Raw genomic sequence first — 18,691 nt, forward strand, 5'->3', positions numbered from 1 at the left:
CTCATGAAACGGGTATTTTTCCCATATATATTACACTCTTCGGAATACAAATGCACCCGACTTTTGACTAAATCACCACGACTGACTTTTCGACCAAACACTGTTCTAAACCTATGAACCCCCATACGGGACCGCTTCCAATTCTCGGCTTTGACCTGACGTCACGGGTTTTCCAAATATGGGCATCCGCACAGATCAAAACACGAAGCAGACGACAAAGTGTCATGGCGGACTCAGGCGGCCGTGGCTCAGACTAGTTCGACCCAGACTACATTATCACGGTCATACGCATATGAGCCTGAACGTGATTCTGGAGAGTCGGAGAGTAGCGATGAGAACAATCAGCCTGCAGAAGCCTTTGCTGGGACCGCCACGCAACCAGAGGCGGCATGAGACGACCGGGATTACGAGACGGAGGGTTGCATGCATGCTAGCGCCAAGAAGCATATGGTGCAGATGCGATGACTACAACTGCAGCCTACAGTGTGTGAGTGTATGTGTTGCCACGACCTTCGTGAGCTGACAGATCCCGTGGACCACAGCAACCCCGATCGAAGCGGTATGGGCGTCGGGAGCGGCCGTAGCCAGCTGAAATGCGTCAAGCTACACGAGGAATTCCATCCCGTCTCATGAGGTCTGCACTGAAAACTGCACTTATATTATCTACAGTGACAAAATGACTTGGACTGGAAGATGTCAGGGAGCCATTGAGAAATAGGTAACGTTAAATGTAGATTTTGTGTTTCTGTTCCATTTATTTTGCACGATCTGTGTGTGGGGTCGCACGATGGTGAGCTTACGGAAACATAGCCGCATGTGGTCGAATTTGTGACCTGTATATAAATCTATTAGCAGGACTCGAAATACTGTTTTTTTGTATACCTGCACTGGTGCAGGTAACATTGGAAATTACCTGCACCAGACAAATTTTACCTGCACCATTCTGAACTTAGTAAGTATGAATCATACTAAAATTTTTCAGGAACCTTTTTTCACTACAGTATATTACCTGATATGTTGTGCACCTAAAAGTTTTTAAACCTCGTTTCCGGTACTTTTTGTGTGAAGAAATGGACAGTTTTGTGATAACTTGTGCCACCAATTTAGTGTGAAAAGTTGGAAATGTTTGGAGGGGGTGCTGTTAGGGCAATACCAAGATCTGAAAATAACCAGATTGAAACAAAATGGCAAGCAGTGTACTTGTTGCAATCTTTTAATACAAAAAAAATATAACATTACAATTTACATGCATTTTGTTTCTCCCAGAATCTTACAACTGTCAGCGTACAGACAGTTTTCGTGCTGGGTCCACAAGAATCATCTTGGGAGATCAGTGTGGCGGTGGTTCCAGCCTGTGCAGTCACCAAAATAAGACAGACTTATCCCTCTAAAGATGAGACTAATTACATAGGACATTTTCCTGTTAAGATATTTCGCCACCACATGTTCAATTGCTAAATTGATCTGACGTTAAACCAGAGAGTGATCTATAAATCTGTATTCTACTAACTTTTTACTGTTAGGGTTATCCATTCTTGTTAAGCTTGGGGTTAGAATTAGAATTAGGGTGAGGCTTTACTGCTAAAATAAAACAATCTTGATAACAGTGTTACACAGTTTCCACATTATTTGCACTATAACAGGTGCATTCAACCAAATGCGGACATCTATCTACCTCACCTGTATAAATTTATCTACCTATTCATGGTTTATACAACAGGCCAAATAGAAACCTTGAACATATTAAGTATCCTTATTTTCATATTCCTTTGAACTAGATATACAGCAAGATAGACATGTATTTTATATCAATATACAATTACATTTCTGTGTAATTTTCAAAAATAGGCAGGGAAAACTTTGGTGGACACACATATATTGTTGTAAAACAGCATTTGTTTCTGACATATGTAGGCAGGATATTTATGAATAAAATGATCCACTGGATATACAATGGGAACTTGTCCTTATTAACATAATAATATAGCCTGTCATATAAAATCAGTATATCAGGATCTACCTGGATTTAACCTGAAGTATATGGGCTACTGCCAACATGTTCAAGTTGCATGTTCATGAATTAATATTTATATTTTCACATTTCTTGTGTCTAAGAGAAATAGGAGCAGCAGTTTTGAAACGTTCAAAACAGAAACTACATGTAGTTTTGTCATATAAAGCATGTATGCTAAAAAAAACATAACAAAAATGAGAAAACATGACCATGAAAACAGTAGAGTTCCAAACGAGACTCGTTTACTAGCCTGTAAACCTTGAACGGTACTGTGCAATTGCAGTTTTATTGTCTGGCCTGGAAAGTCAGGCTTTTGGAGCACCTAGCCACCACAAAACTCCCGATGCCTGTGTATGACAGCCTTCAACACCTTTCTTTTTGAAAGTGTAGTCCTGTTTCTTCTCATAGATGTTTTTGACCACATAGTCTCCTAGCCTCTTACTGTAGTCCAACCGCTGCCTTAGGTCAACTGCAAAGAATATATTCTGAAGTCAACAATGTTCTTGTGATTAAGATATTCACTGATGACAAAATAATACTAGGCCACATTTGCATCTATGTTAAAAATGACAATCATGAATAACAAGAGAGGCTGAAATTTACAAACTCCATCTCCCTTTCCATGCAAAAACTGACTCTTCCATGTCAACCTTTTGCTGAAATCGATCATACATGAACTATTAGTATGATCTTAGTATTACAACATCACCCAACTCCAAGATGGCTTTTCTGAATATAACATCCATCAAGCATGCAAGCAAGCAAGAATGGCTTCTGGGCTGCCTACAAAAGAATATATCACTTATAACAGTGCTTAGCACATTTCTGCAACCAATATATATTACTGTACTGACTATAATTCTTAAATCGGATATTTGAAAGGTTTTAAATATAGATTTACACTAGCTACTATACAGTATAGTAGCCACATATTCTTTTACATGGCAAAACAGAGAACATTTCTTATATTAATTTCAGAGTCACTCCCAGGAAAGAAGCAATTATAAGCTTGTCATGATAATGATTAAATTTGGCATGCACTACAAAATCTGTTAGTGCAATAAATATTTTGGTTTGACTTTAAGGTATACCAGTGCTAGTCCATTAGCCCAAATCATATACTTCTGTCAATCTTTTTTACCAGAACAAGTAATCTTACCAAACAGATCATGTCCCTTGACAAATCCAGTGTTGTCATTTTAAGAAATAAATATACATACATGTAAGTAGGCACATGAGGACACTTTTCTACTAGTAATGAAATTAAAAATTAATCACCTTTTGACTTGGGCTTTTCCTCGACCACGTCCTTCTCTTTTCTATCAAACAAAAACAGAAGTGGCAGTTATGCACCAGTTCATCATCATGCATAATTTTAAAGACATGGAACTCTATGACATTATTGCATGCTATGGAATTCTGCAAATCCTGCACTTCCGGTGGTGTCTGCTATCTTAGCCAACCTTGGGAACAATTTCTTGTAAATTGTACAACTACAGGCAGTCGAGTGACTACCAGACATTTTGGAATGTACACAAAAAGTTTGAAGACCGTAGTTTTGGGGAATACAGAGATGTTAGCACTTGAATACAATGTAAAAGTTTGCTAATCGTATGTCAACAAAAATGGCGTGGCCGTGAACACTTCTGAATGCAAGGCCGATTTATTTTGGGGCCCGATTTCTCGTAAACGGTATAACTACGAGCTTAACAAAAGTAGTCGAGTCACTATCAAACATTTAGGAATGCACATAAAAAGTTTGAAGACCTTAGCTTTTCAGGATGCAGAGATATTATCACTGTAGTAATCTAGGTAATCACATGTCAACAAAAAATGGCGTCGCTAGCCGAAAACACTCTGAATGCAAGGTCAATTTCAGGCCCAATTTCTCGTAAACGGTATAACTACAAATTTAACGAAAGCAGTCGAGTTACTATCAGACAGTTAAGGAATGTACACAAAACGTTTGAAGACCTTAGCTTTCCGGGATGCAGAGATTTTAGCACTGTAGTGAGAGCTGAAAGTAGTCGCTTGTCGCCATACACGTGCATGTGACGTATGTCAAAACAAAAAATGGATAGCCTCAATACCAGACTGACTACGCTGGTTTCATAAGGAGAATAATCATTTGCCAAAGGCAAGGGTTTGCTACCAGAGAGGTTGGTCGGCCGTGGAGGGGAAATGCGAATCTAATCGTGGACTGATTCCCTTGGCCAATTCCCGATTTTTTTCCCGAATTGTACGATCCCCGCACCCCCGTAGCAAGGCCTGGTGGAGGCTAAAAATGACGCCGCTAACAGTAAACACGCTACTTTCATGGTCAGTTTCGGGCCCAATATCTCGGTACGCTGAGTGAGTGAGAGCAAACCGAAAACGGTAAAATTACTATCGGACATTTAGGAAGGTACACAAAAAGTCTGATGCTCAGCGAACCTCGGAATACAGAAATTTGGCAACTTTTTACGGACCATTCTGCTATCTAAAAATGACTATCTACATATTGGCAGATCGCTACAGAATGGCCCGCAAATAATGATTGGAACGCGTTTGCCTACCAGTTCTGATAGAGGTTGTGCACACATATTTAGTCTAGCCCTAAAAGCAATTCTGAGCATCTAACATCGAAATTTATGCCAGTACCAACCTTTTCAACTGGAAGAGTCCTTGGCGGCTTTGTCGATCCAGCCTGTCCGTAACACACCATGCGCATTGAATTCTGGGATTGTTGGTAAGGGACTAGCGGGGAATTCAAGAAGTCGATCGCTATAATGCACGCCCTGCGTTCAGGCTTCAACTCATGGTACAATTGACAAAACAAACTTGATTCAAGCATAACAATTTATTCTCTGATGAATTATGATACCCGCTTCTGGAGTGGAATGCCCCTTTAAGCATGGCTATTTAATGTACTGGCTGCTAGTTCTCACTTGGCACCGCTACATTGCTATTTTCAACAGTGACTGAGTCAGACATTTCATATGCTTAGCACTGCTACATTGCAGCTACATCAACCTTTAACAGCATTGCTAGTTCACCCTTAGTCATGTTGTATGTCATTTCTTACTGTCTTTATCTGTAGTGTTGTCATTAATTTGGCTGTTTGTAGATGGCAGGCGGAAATACATTGCCACAGACCAGGATTTTTGTTTTCGTGTTTGAACTCGGCATGACCCTGTATCACTGTATCTATAGTGGCATAATTTTTTTCATTGGTACTGTGCAATAGCTTGTACATTGTAATTCATCTAGTGCAGGTACAAGGGGTAGGGTAGGTTAGTTTGAGCATGCACCATGTCAATGGCTGCAAGTTTCCTCAACTATGAGAAAATTGTAGCATGTCTCAGACAATGGAATGATAGTTCTGATTTTTAGATTTGTGTTTAATTTACTCAACAAAATGGCATCAACATTTACAACAACATTTATTATCATTCCTCAAAAGTACATAGGCAGGGGGAGCTATACAAGCCTCCCTGAATTGGGTACAATATGTACAATAAATTCGCTAAAACAATCATAGTCAAAACGTTAAACATACACGCTATGTGCTATGCAGCATTGTTATACAGTCTGAGGGCACAGTGCAACAGGATTATCTTGCATAATTGTAAGTTAAATCAGGAGAAAGCTGCTGCTATGATCCTCCATTATCTTAATTGATTAGATATTTGCTTTATATTAATTTTGACACTATGATATTATCACAGTTTTAATATTCTTCCTAGTGTGTTAGGCATACATTCACTAGCTCTTGTTACACAGTGACTGAAGCCTTATTTTACTGATATCAATGCTATTTTCTGTTTTCTAACATTCAAGTTATATTTATTTAATATTGTTTGATACATAATGTAACTACCATTGCTGTTAACATCATGCACAATGTGTTGCCATACTGTCACATTTTTTCACCTTTGTTTGTTGTACCTAATGCATGTCACAATGTTGCTAACACGAAATGCTACAAAATGTATCTGATCATCCCAATAATGTCACATCTTGCTGTTGCAAATCATTGCTGACATCATATACATAGTAGTAAAACTCACTCCTGGCAGTATTACTGGCATTTGGCTGTACTGTGCAGTCCACATGAGCATTTATTTTGGCCACACCTCTGTAGTGGATCCATAATTATTCTGCATGCATGTAGCCTTCAGAAGTTATTTTGTTTCCAGATATATTTTCAAGCCGAGACTTCTGATTGGATGATGTATGAAGACATGTACATGGGTCAATTACTGCTAAATGAAATTCTTGAGATAGATTCTCGGGAAAAAAAAACAGGAATTTTCATACTGTTTATAGCGTTTGTTTACCTTTATCAGCGGGGTAACCTATATGCGTTGTACCTCAACATTGGGTATTTAGGGATATCAAGTCAGTGGACCGTGGTTTCAAGTTGCATTTTTGTTAGATATTGCAGTATAAAAACACCATCGGTTGACTTAATATCCCTAAATACCCTAGGTTTAAATACAATGGATAAAGGTTACCCCACGAATAAAGGTGAACTAGTGTTAGTACTGTTACTGTTGATTTTCCAAAGCATCTAATTTGGCACAAATATATACAGAAGTGATCATAAGGCTAAAAGGGTCTGTTGGGGTTTAGTAACAGCCTGTAATAAGCCGAATCTAACAGTGTTTACCACCCCTCCTGTCCCCATATAGAGCCCCCCGGAAGGCTGTTGACGACGGCTCGCTGCCCCGCGTGGTGAGTCTGGGGGAGAACATGAATGACCTTGACCTTCCCCCGTGTCAGCGCATGGGCGCCATGGTGGCCTTCGACAGCTTCTCGGCTTTCACAAGGTAAGTCTCTCTGGTTAAGCCAAGTCTTAGAACTGTGTCATAAGAGTTTTATAGGTGTGTTAGTGTCTTAGATGTGCCATGGTCGCCTTTGACAGCTTCTCAGCTTTCACAAGATGAGTCTGAAAACTAAAGAGAGTCTTAGAACTGTTTCTTAGAATTGTTTTTAGAAGAGCTTTGGGTGTGTTAGTGTCTTAGATGTGCCATGGTTGCCTTCGACAGCTTCTTGGCTTTCAGAAGGTAAGGACTGTGTTAGAGCCTTAGATGTGGTATAGAGTCTTAATTTAAAACTATGTTAGAGTCTTAGATGTCTTTGACAGCTTCTCAGCGTTCACAGGGTAAGTCTGTAAGGAGTATTAGAACTGTGTTAGAGCCTCACATGTGTTATAGAGTCTAAATAGAACTGTAGTATAAGGGTCTTAGATGTGTTTTATATGTAGAGTGACTGTCTTAGATGTGTTATAGAGTCTTAGATGTTCCATGGTCGCCTTTGCCAGCTTCTCAGTAAGCCTGTAAGTCTCTAGAGCAGTCTTAAAACTGTGTCTTAATTAGTGTGTGGTTCATTAGTACGTATACGTCTTGAACACACTTTCAGGTTTGAATGTGAAATCAGATTCATGCTGAAGTAGTCTTTTGACAGCAAGTTCTTGTTGGCTACCAGCTAGGCATCAGGGAAGGGGTTAGAAGGAGATTACAAACAGAATCATGCATATGGCTGACGGGGAGTGTAGAGTTTTGCTTATTTTACACCAGTTTTGTTGTTTTGATGTTGTGTTTGTTCCGCAGAGTTTTTCCTGAGTTTCTGGACCTAGCAGCGCCCCCACAGGCAGACTCTCCGTATGTGTGGGGAATGTACCCTGGGTTTGGGCTAGGGTTTAAGGGTTACGGTCGAGCCCATTGTGGGTTGACCCCATTGTTACTGCATGTGCAGGGATGTTCCTTTTGGGTGTCTATTGGCAAGGTTTCACATGGATGCACCCCTCTCTACACCTCCACATGGTTTAACCCACAAGCATCAGTTTTCTTCACTTTCAAAATCACACATGCTGAGGTGCCACCATGGCAACTGGTAACCATGGCAACCTGTGTTACCATGGTTACATCATATGTGACTATCATTATAACCAAGGTGGTACAAGGGTAACCATAGTGGTGACTGGTTTGTATCCATGATTAATTGGTTCATAACCATGGTAACTGTTCTGTAACCATGGTGACCTGATGTTGTTGTTCTGTGTGCCCAAGCCTGTTCCAGGAAGTGATGTCGATGTTCCGGGACAGCCCGCCCCCCTCTCCCAGCTTCACGGACAGGAACCAGGGATTCATGGAGAAGGGCACGTCCGGCATGTACGGGAGCAGTGATAGTCTCAGCAGCCTGAACGAACAGGTGAGCACAGGTGGACAGGTGTGTTACACAGGTGTGTTACTCAGGTGTGTTAGGCAGGTGTGTCACACAGGTGTGTTACATGGAGAAGGGCACGTCCGGCATGTACGGCAGCAGTGATAGTCTCAGCAGCCTCAACGAACAGGTGAGCACAGGTGGACAGGTGTGTTACACAGGTGTGTTACATGGAGAAGGGCACGTCCGGCATGTACGGGAGCAGTGATAGTCTCAGCAGCCTGAACGAACAGGTGAGCACAGGTGGACAGGTGTGTTACACAGGTGTGTTACACAGGTGTGTTACATGGAGAAGGGCATGTCCGGCATGTACGGCAGCAGTGATAGTCTCAGCAGCCTCAACGAACAGGTGAGCACAGGTGGACAGGTGTGTTACACAGGTGTGTTACACAGGTGTGTTACATAGGTGTGTTAGGCAGGTGTGTTACACAGGTGTGTTACATAGGTGTGTTTGGCAAGTGCTAAGTGAGACATACAACATATATAATAATATATCACCTGAGGTAGATGTATGCATATTTTGTTGAGCTGCTTAGGTTTTACATAGTCACATGTAAGTACATGTAAGTGCATACAGGTTGTTAGCTCGACTGGTTGAACTGACACACAGGTGAGTCAAACAGGTGGGACAGGTGTAATTTCTGAGGAGGTATTTAAATCTGTCATAGAAATACATAAACCTCATTGACAAAGAACAGTTGTCTGTATATAAAATGATTGTAAAACTGTATCAATCCCAACATTGTCCACTTCTCAGCACATGACACTTGACTGTTTCACAGACCAGAGAAAACTGTTAGCCTTGTTTTTTTCCCAACAGGGTCGTCCTAAGACATCAAGGTCACCTTCAGTTGCATCTATCGGGGTAAAAAGCTACGAAACGTTCCTAAAACTTTCCAAAAACATCAATTAACCCACATGATCTCCAGCCAATCATCAGGGGTGTTGCAAATCAGGGTTGTTTTACAAACGACATTTTCAGAATAACACATTTTGGGTCAAGGTTCATGATCTTTTGCTGACCAATTAGAAAGAGCCTCTCAAATGAATCTTTAGCATCCCAGGCTTGTAGACCAATCAGCAAGAGCTTAACAGAATGATGTAGTTTTGCATTCACAGGCTGTAAGGTGAAGGGTCACAATCTGCCTCTCAACCAATCAGCAATGATCTTACAGATCTAGTTGCCTTGTTCAGGGGTCAAGGTCAAAGGTGTTGTAACATGATCCTACAATGCCATCTTGTGCAATAATCATGAACTTTCAGTACTATTGATGTACAAGATGATTGTGAAGTTTGTTCAACTTAAGGAAAAAAATTTATGGATAACATCCTCTAGAAACCCATCATCTGAATAGAAAGATGAAAATATCTAACAATTGGATTTTTCACAAGATTTCTTGCACCATAATTATTATGGCAAAATCAACAAAGCTATAAGGGACAAATGGCCTTCAAGTAAATAATCATGAAAAGATGGTAATTATCCTATATTGTACAATGGTTGAGCCAGTTGAGACAAAATAAACATTTTCAACCAAATGTCTTCCAGTTGCAATGTTAACAATAAGCTGTAGTAAGAGAAGTGCTATCTATGCCTGCAAATAAATTATAAACTTTGCCATCAGTGATGAAATGACTTAACTCTGGCTTCAAACATGGTTTTGTCATATCATTTGGTTCCCATTCCTACTAGTAGTAGAAGTAGTAGTAGTGTCCAGTATTTGATAATACTGCTGGTCCCTGACAAATAGGTAACAGTCCACTTCTTCACACAGAGCTTAATTTCTGCATAATCATTCTGGTTATGATACTAGATGCATCAGTTAATTGATTTTTATACCACCCTTCCCCCCCCCCCCCCCCTCAGACTGCTGGCACAGATGAGCCGATCCACATCGTTAACGTTGCGATCCGATTGGCCCAGCACATGGACAGTAACGACCTTTCCGACATGTTCAAGGACTTCGCTCAGTCCAATGTAAGTATAGATTCAAGTTTAGGTTTCTTCCCTTTTTTAAACCTGAGTGCTACATGTACCTGTGATCTTTTTATCTCTGTACTTCATAAATCAAAAGCAGTTTTTTGTCAGTTGACAGAGATCATGCGGTTATACTCTTATCTATTAGAAGGATATTGACACATCCCAAAAAGTTTGGCATGCATTTTTGAGAATATATTTTTCCTTCATGAAGAGACAATACTTTGAGTCTGTAACATTTAAGTTTTGGGACATGTCATATCAGGCACATGGCATCTGCAGTAGAATGTGAACTAACATCAACCTTTTACATTGACTGCATGTTGCATTGGCCAACTGTTTTTGAGTGCTCTACTCTAACTTGCAGATCCATGACAAACTGTGTCTGCTTATTATAAGTTTTTGTAAAGTGAACACATTTTCATTGTTGTTGTTTTTGTTGTTGTTGTTGTTGTGCAGCGCTTGGTGCTGTTTGACCGAGGGATCCGCCGGGTGACCTTTGTCGTCCTTCAGGAGCGAGACTTCCCCAAGTTCTTCACCTTCCGAGCACGAGACTTGGTGAGGCGTCTTTAAGTTGTTACTGAATACCCTCAGTTTACCTTTGTATGACAACTGTTCACAAAGGTATCAAAGATCATTAAAAGCACTTAAAGAAGTGCTTAATATCTACTCATAGAAAACAAAATTATGTAGAAAGTGAACAGATAATTACAAAGAAAATATACACATTTAAAACAAAACGACAAAGCAAACTAAGTCAGTATCATAACATTGCATCCACAAATGTGTCTAAGGCCGAAGCATCCAGCTGAAATGTGCCCTGCTGTACTTAGTGGTTGTGGTCTCTCCTTGGTGCTGAACTGGGAATCACTAACTACAACATATTCTTTTGTTCATTTACTGCAGTAACTACATAGTAAAGACATCTAGTAGTAGGTCCTTAACATGAACAAGGTGATTTCCGAACATATAACAGTTGATGTAAAGATTATTGATTAATTGATTGGTTGGCTGGTCCATGAAGTTTAGACACCCAGGTAATAAAATACATAATACAAAAGCTACGCAAGCTAGTTTTATGACTACAATACATTTTGTTAACTGTCAGGTGTTTTAGATGGTAAGCATCAGCTACCCTTTTTTAAAGTGACTGATTGATTGATTGATTAATTGATTGGTTGGTTGGTTGGTTGATTAAATTGATTGATTGATTGACTGATTGATTGGTCCCCAGTTTGAGGAGGACCGCATCTATCGGCACCTGGAGCCCGCGCTTGCCTTCCAGCTGGAGCTCAACCGCATGAGGACCTTTGACCTCACGGCGCTCCGAACTTCCAACCGCAAGATGCACCTGTACCTGGGGGCAGCCAAGGTCAGAATGGGGGAGGGGGGCTGTCAACGTTGGAATGGGGGAGGGGGGCAGCCAACGTCAGGAGGGCGAGGGGGGCAGAATGAGGGAGGGGTCTGTCAAGGTCCACTTGAAGGGGTTGTGGTAGATCATAATTGGTTACATGATTGTTTTCTTCAACCGGAAGCCCAAGATGTTGTCAAATTTTTTCTCTAACACAATTTGACAATGATTCAAAGTTGAAAATTGTCATCCAAGTCTCACTGCGGGTTGGTTCACAATTGCAATTTTTTTTGCCAAAATTTTGGCAACTTGTCACAGATAATTTTGCCTGATAGAAGTTGTAGTTTTGATGTATGATTCACAGTCCATAAGCTAGCTGCTGCCTGTTGATTGTTTATTGTTCACCATGGTGATTGTTGTATCCTGCTGTGAAGGTCGCTGAAGGTCAGGCTGTGACAGATTTCCGCTTCTTCATCCGAGCCATCATCCGACACTCCGACCTCGTCACCAAGGTCAGTTCTCTCAGGTTACATCCAAAGGTCAAATCAGACACTGACTCATGTGCAAGTTCCAACAGGATACTTCATGGCATTTTGCCAGTGTTTCAGTTTATCATTCACATATTTCTGGAAGGGACCAATACCCATACATGTATTTCGGATTGGCTTTTCATATTTTTGTGTTTTGTTTCTCCTTGTAGTTTGTTTTGAGAAGATAGCATCATATTCCCTCAGGGAGCATTGTACGAGTACCTACAGAGTGAAGCAGAGCAACTGTTTGTTAGCGTGTTTGTTTTGATGTGATATTGTTGTTGTTTCAGGAAGCATCATACGAGTACCTACAGAACGAAGGTGAGCGGCTGTTATTGGAGGCCATGGATGAGCTGGAGGTCGCTTTCCAACAGCATGTGGTACGGTTGTCTCTTCCTTAGGTTGTTAGTATTAGACACTTGGTACGTTTGTCTCTTTCCTGCTTTGTTAGCAGTAAACTGAAGGAGCACAAATGCTTCAAAGCAGAACAGTACAGGATTGAAGAGCAGAAAACAATATAGAATGATGCAGAATCTATAGGTTAACAGTAAAAAAAGAGGCACTGAACAATATTACTTACATACTTACATACTTTATTCAAAAGATGTGCTTCGCAGCCCCAAAACGGGCAGAATTATGCAACAAATTCACAGACTTCAAGTGTCCGCTAACAACCAATTGATTCATCAAACTTTACCCATTATTGTCGAGAGTCTGCGAGACAGCATAAATTCATTTTACCATACACATTTAAAAATTGAATACATTAAAAGAGATTGATCGGTATATACAATATCATTGGAAAGTTCTGGTGTCCAACTGCCAAACAATATTTGCATGGCCTGGTTGTGGAGTTCTATCGCCTGATACAGAAACGACTTTTGCAATCTTTGAGTTCTGCATTTGGGCACAGTCACGTGGGTTTGGTTCCGTAGCGCCCGTCCAGTCTTGTGTAATCTGGTGCTAGGAACCATGGAGTGTAGCGGATGTTTGGCGTCCTGCATCTGACTGAAGAGAGACTTGTGGGACTACAAAATAAGATAACAGAAAAGAACAGTATAGAACAGCAGAGAATAATACAAAACAATATAGAATAGAAAATTCCAGCTACTAGTGTTGGAAAACATTATTTTCTAGTCGTGTGAATGTTGACAGTCTTTCCCTTCCATTCTGCAGGACAAGAGGACAGACTGTAACCACATCTTCCTCAACTTTGTACCCACTGTCATCATGGACCCAACAAAGGTGGGGTAACACCTAGTAACAGAGAAATAGATGTACATGTTGTGCGCTGTTTATGGGGTACAAGCATTAGTTTTTCTGATAAAACTAGCTAACACTTAGTCTAGTAACAGTGGACCTGTGCTTGTATGTGTATGATACATTTAGCAGTGTGCCAGATTTATATGCTCTGTATTAAGGTAGTACAAGCATCATATTTACGGAATAGAAAGTTGCATTATGACATGATACTAACAGAACGCATTCTATATTGTACCAGGTCCTGAACCTTGTAATTCAGCCATTTGGCTGTTGTCTGTACAAAATAATGAAAATAAAGCATTTATATTTAGCCAACTAGGACCAGATTTACATACTCAGTATCATTTCGGCATCATATTTACGGAATAGAAAGTTGCATTATGACATGATACTAACAGAACGCATTCTATATTGTACCAGGTCCTAAGCCTTGTAATTCAGTCGTTTGGCTGTTATGTTGTCTTACTTTACAAAATAATGAAAATAAAGCAGTTAAGGTTTGTGCATGAGTGCAAACACTACCTACAGTTGTCATTATGATTTGCCAGTGCTGATCCTTTGTTTTTCCACCCCAGATTGAGGAGAATGTTCGCTCCATGGTGATGCGGTACGGACACCGTCTGTGGAAGGTTCGGGTGACGCAGGCCGAGATAAAGATCAACATCCGGCTCAACCACAACAGTAACCCGGTCCCCATCCGGCTGTTCCTCAACAATGAGTCTGGGTACTACCTGGATATTAGTCTGTACAAGGAGGTGGTCAACCCCAGGACTGGCCAGGTAGGTAAACAAACAAACAAACAAACATACAAACATAAACAACGAGTCTGGGTACTACCTGGATATCAGTCTGTACAAGGAGGTGGTTAACCCCAGGACTGGACAGGTAGGTAAACAAACAAACAAACAAACATACAAACATAAACAACGAGTCTGGGTACTACCTGGATATCAGTCTATATAAGGAGGTAGAGATTTTGATTCTGTTACTTTAGAAATAGATAAATACAATAAGACCTTACTCGCTGTACTTCTGGAAATAAAAGTCTTTCAGTATATCATCCTGATATTTGTTGTAGCAACTCTTTTTAACCTGTATTGGAATCCTGCATGGCATGTCACTGAATCATGCCAACTCCTCTTTATATTACTTGACACTATTCAAGTTAACCATGACATTGTGTATTTTAACATAACAGAGTAGATCCCAAAATAGATTGTTACTGAACACCCCCTACTCTTCTGTAAAAGTTTAACACCTTTGAGGGTTAACACATTATATATTCCTGTGCCTGTAACAGATCATGTTCCAAGGCTACGGAGGGAAGCGCGGCCCCCTGAACGGGATGTTACTGAACACTCCCTACATGACTAAGGACCATCTGCAGGCCAAGAGGTTCCAGGCTCAGTCCCTGGGCACTACCTACATCTACGACTTTCCTGAGATGTTCAGACAGGTATGTGTGTGTGTCACCACGTGTGTATGTGTGTGTCTGTCTGTGTGCGTGTGTGTGTGTGTCTGTGTGCGAGAGTCCCTCGGCACTACCTACATCTACGACTTTCCTGAGATGTTCAGACAGGTATGTGTGTGTGTCACCACGTGTGTATGTGTGTGTCTGTCTGTGTGCGTGTGTGTGTGTGTCTGTGTGCGAGAGTCCCTCGGCACTTCCTACATCTACGACTTCCCTGAGATGTTCAGACAGGTATGTATATGTACATGTACCTGTATGTATGTGTACCTGTACGTATGTGCATGTTTGTGTGTGTGTCTGGCTGTGTCAGTCCCTCGGCACTACCTACATCTACGACTTCCCCGAGATGTTCAGACAGGTTTGTACATGTATATGTGTCTGTATGAGCATGTGTGTGTATGCGTGTGTGTGCATGTGTGTGTATCAGTCATTGGTAATAACCTACATCTATGACTTCCCTCAGATGTTTAGACAGGTTAGCGTGTGTGTCTGTGTGTCTGGCTGTGTCAGTCCCTGGGCACTACCTACATCTACGACTTCCCTGAGATTTAAGACAGGTACCTGCATGTGTCTGTAAGTGCGTGTGTGGTACCAGTCTATGTCAGTCCCTGGGAACTATATACTTTGTATGACTATGTTCAGACAGGTCAGGTCTGTGTGTGTGTGTCAATCTGTGTCAGTGTGTATCAATGTATGTAAGTCCCTGGGAATCAACTATATCTGCAACTTTCCAGAGGAGTTCTGGCAGCTCAGAACTACCAACCAATCAGCACTAAGGACAGGGCAAAGGTTGTTGTTTAGTTGGTAAACAGTCGAAAAATAAGCACCAAGGAAAGGAACAACTATGTTAAAACTAACCAATCAAAGCCCAATTCTGACCCTCACAAAGCTCAGCCATACAGTAGACACATACATGTACTGGAACACTTTTCTTATGTGATTCCGATGTATGACAGTCACTGAAGGACACACATGTGAAACCCAATGGAAAACATATTAGTCTTGTATCAAAGTAATGGTGGCTGTGGATAGTGAGTGAGTGAGTGAAACAGAGACTTTGAGTGTTTTATAAAATGTTGACCTTTACTTCTACTGTTTTCCACCTCAGGCACTGCTGAAGCTGTGGAGGCAGTATGTGAGTCGCAGGGAGGGAATCAAGGCTCCAGCTGACAACGAACTGGTGAGTTCTTTTGTCAATCCATTTATCAATCTATCTAGATAATGTCTGGTAGAGGGGAGGCTTCAGCCTCCTACAAACAATGAATGTAACAAGAGTGGACAGAAACTTTCCTGCAAAGAACCAGCTTTCTTCAGTTTCATTAAGATTAAGAAAACAAAGGTTTTTCCAATTTGAAAGTTCTAAACCCACATACTTATGAGTAACATAGAATTTCTACCAGCAAATGTTCTCACTGTAACTTATACTGGATGCTTTCCTCAATGTGTTCCTGAAGTTATCAGTCTATGATTTTATCTTCCTTGATATTTATTCATTGAGATTTACCACATCGAGATTTACCACATTTGTGGAAAGATTGGCACAACCGATTATCACCTTTTTATGATAGCAACCCTGCATCAGACGGTAATGTGCATTCCCCAAGAGTACAGTATCGGGGGTTGCTAGGAATTTAGAACCCAGAGCCTTTAGATTATTTTATTTATTCAACTGCAACAGTACATTACACAGATCTATAGGCAGCACAAGCTGATTACATAGGTCTACAAATAACATAACATAACAATGGTACAAGAGAAGCCTTTAGATTAAAACCCTAGCCAAAAAATCACCTTGCCACCTCTGTCTTTTACAGCTGACCTGCACAGAGCTGGTTCTGGACAGCCAGTCCCAGCTGGTGGAGATGAACCGGCAGCAGGGCGAGAACGACATCGGCATGGTCGCCTGGAAGATGTTCCTCCGCACTCCGGAGTACCCCGATGGAAGGGAGATCATCGTCATCGGCAACGACATCACGCACCTGATTGGCTCATTTGGGACACAGGAGGACGAGCTTTTTAAGGTCAGTGTGATAGAAACAACATAAAGAAATGTTATTATTAGCCCATTAGAGCCAATTAAAGACATATTGTATTATTTATCATATTAAACCCTAAGAGAGTCTCAGACTGACATGTTGTTGCAGACCCATGGAAGCTACAGACTGATCATGCGTTGTTTTAAACTTTTAGGGACCCTCAGACTGACCACATGTTGTAAACCCCCCAAAACAGCCTCAACCTGATCCCATATTGTTTTAAACCCTCAGAGAGCCTCAACCTGATACATGTTGTTGTAAACCCACCAAAAGCCTTAGACTTATCACATGTTGTTCTAAACCCTCAGAGAGCCTCAGATTGACATGTTGTTGAAAACCCTTAAGAGCCTCAGATTGACATGTTGTCGTAAACCCTTAGAGAGCCTCGGAGCTGTCACGCTCCCTGGGCGTGCCCAGACTGTACATCTCAGCAAACAGCGGAGCTCGGATCGGGATGGCCGAGGAGATCAAACATCTCTTCAAGATCCGCTGGGAGGATCCCAGTGATCCAGACAAGGTGCGTGTGATCAGGGTCTCTCATGTTTGGAAAACATTGAGTAATGAAGTCATCCAATGATTAAGCAATGGAACCAATGATTTAGTTTGCACATTCATATGGAAAGGCATTCAATTTGATGCTTATGCTTAAATTTATGATTATAGTGAAGTGCTTGTCTGTTTATCAAAATTCATATTATGCACTACAAGTGTATGTGGAAAAGCTCATAGTTTGAACTTTTTTGTGTGCAGTTCTTTTGTGCCATATTTTAACAAAATTATAATAATTGGTATCTAACATTTTGCCTTTCACCCAGGGCTTCAGATATCTGTACCTCACTCCTGCAGACTACAAGAAGGTAAACATTTTAAGAAACATGAAATTGATAACTTAAGGGAGTTTTCAAGCGGTTCAATACTGAATCAAATTTCACTGTGTCCAATTTTCTGACAGAAAGACCTTTTTAATCTCCATCCTGTTAGTAGTAAGCATTTCACACATTTTTGAAGCTCTTGAAGGTAAAACTTGTTTGAACACATTAAGACTTTCTGCCCTGTTCCTCCCCAGGTGAGTGGGCTGAACTCGGTCCATGCGGAACATGTGGAGGAAGATGGGGAGTCACGCTACAAGATCACAGCTGTAATCGGTGAGTACAGCAGCAGCAGCAGCATTATAGGTTACTCCTGGCCAACACATTGGTCTCAGATCCAGTGTTCTTTGTACATGTATCATAATGCTCACAGTATTTGTCCGGCACTTAGACAGGTTTGCATTTTTTGTCCTAGAAGCTAATTAGCCATGCTAGATCAAACTTTAGGTTACAGGCTGATGTTCATCGTTACCATTGTGGGTTACTACAACAGTTCAGACAAGACAGACATCCAGAATCTTCTTCTGCTACACACATTTCACAGTGCCCATTTGTTCACCCCATTAAACCTCCTGTGTTTTCCTGCCTGTTCAGGTAAAGACGATGGACTCGGAGTGGAGAACCTGCGTGGGTCAGGCATGATCGCCGGGGAAACCTCGCTAGCATACCAAGATGTCGTCACCATCAGCCTGGTATAACTTGGTTTAGATTCTTACACTAGTTAACTTGATTTGGCTACTGTGACAGTGTTACCATTGCTTCACCCAGAGGAGTGAAGTTTTCAGCTTCTGTATGGGTGTCTTTGTGCATGTGTCCACAATGTAATTGGGTTAAACATCCACAGTGCTCCAACATTTATCTGTCAGGCTGGAAGGGTTGTAAACCAGTCTTGAGTTTGATTGACAAGTCCCATGTCTGATTGACAGGTCTTGCTTTTGACTGACATGGAACATACTCGCTGCATTCGTACCT

General features: G+C 41.1%; 2 protein-coding genes and 2 long non-coding RNA genes across 5 annotated transcripts in view; 3 read left to right on the forward strand and 1 right to left on the reverse strand.

Moving 5' to 3' along the window:
- Window positions 1–6: 6 nt before the first annotated feature.
- Window positions 7–1,733, forward strand: LOC118407452. Its single transcript, XR_004830151.1, has 2 exons — window positions 7–718; window positions 1,267–1,733. It is a non-coding gene; the product is annotated as an uncharacterized LOC118407452 (long non-coding RNA).
- Window positions 1,196–4,894, reverse strand: LOC118407451. Of its 2 annotated transcripts, none has more exons than XR_004830149.1 (3): window positions 4,659–4,894; window positions 3,293–3,333; window positions 1,196–2,483 (listed from the first exon to the last, which is right to left on the reverse strand). It is a non-coding gene; the product is annotated as an uncharacterized LOC118407451 (long non-coding RNA). The 2 variants fall into 2 exon arrangements; XR_004830150.1 differs by lacking the exon at window positions 4,659–4,894 and adding an exon at window positions 3,989–4,652.
- A 1,790-nt stretch (window positions 4,895–6,684) lies between these two features.
- On the forward strand, window positions 6,685–9,014 carry LOC118407450 (acetyl-CoA carboxylase-like). Its single transcript, XM_035807927.1, has 4 exons — window positions 6,685–6,825; window positions 7,609–7,659; window positions 8,068–8,240; window positions 8,280–9,014. The coding sequence occupies exons 1-4, from the start codon at window positions 6,749–6,751 to the stop codon at window positions 8,324–8,326; spliced, it is 348 nt and encodes a 115-aa protein (XP_035663820.1). The 5' UTR covers window positions 6,685–6,748; the 3' UTR covers window positions 8,327–9,014.
- The window catches only part of LOC118407454 (acetyl-CoA carboxylase 2-like), a gene marked incomplete at its 3' end in the record, with an annotated part of 17,552 nt that continues 7,368 nt past the window's right edge, over window positions 8,508–18,691 (forward strand). Inside the window, exons 1-14 of the mRNA XM_035807929.1 lie at window positions 8,508–8,570; window positions 10,089–10,199; window positions 10,659–10,757; window positions 11,434–11,571; window positions 11,985–12,062; window positions 12,371–12,460; window positions 13,257–13,325; window positions 13,919–14,122; window positions 14,644–14,799; window positions 16,698–16,835; window positions 17,230–17,367; window positions 17,666–17,707; window positions 17,917–17,995; window positions 18,314–18,406. Of these exons, the coding sequence (XP_035663822.1) occupies window positions 8,508–8,570; window positions 10,089–10,199; window positions 10,659–10,757; window positions 11,434–11,571; window positions 11,985–12,062; window positions 12,371–12,460; window positions 13,257–13,325; window positions 13,919–14,122; window positions 14,644–14,799; window positions 16,698–16,835; window positions 17,230–17,367; window positions 17,666–17,707; window positions 17,917–17,995; window positions 18,314–18,406 (1,498 nt within the window). The remainder of the gene's footprint in view (window positions 8,571–10,088; window positions 10,200–10,658; window positions 10,758–11,433; window positions 11,572–11,984; window positions 12,063–12,370; window positions 12,461–13,256; window positions 13,326–13,918; window positions 14,123–14,643; window positions 14,800–16,697; window positions 16,836–17,229; window positions 17,368–17,665; window positions 17,708–17,916; window positions 17,996–18,313; window positions 18,407–18,691) is intronic.

This window comes from Branchiostoma floridae, unplaced genomic scaffold (assembly GCF_000003815.2).
Source record: "Branchiostoma floridae strain S238N-H82 unplaced genomic scaffold, Bfl_VNyyK Sc7u5tJ_1351, whole genome shotgun sequence".
NCBI classification, from domain to species: domain Eukaryota; kingdom Metazoa; phylum Chordata; class Leptocardii; order Amphioxiformes; family Branchiostomatidae; genus Branchiostoma; species Branchiostoma floridae.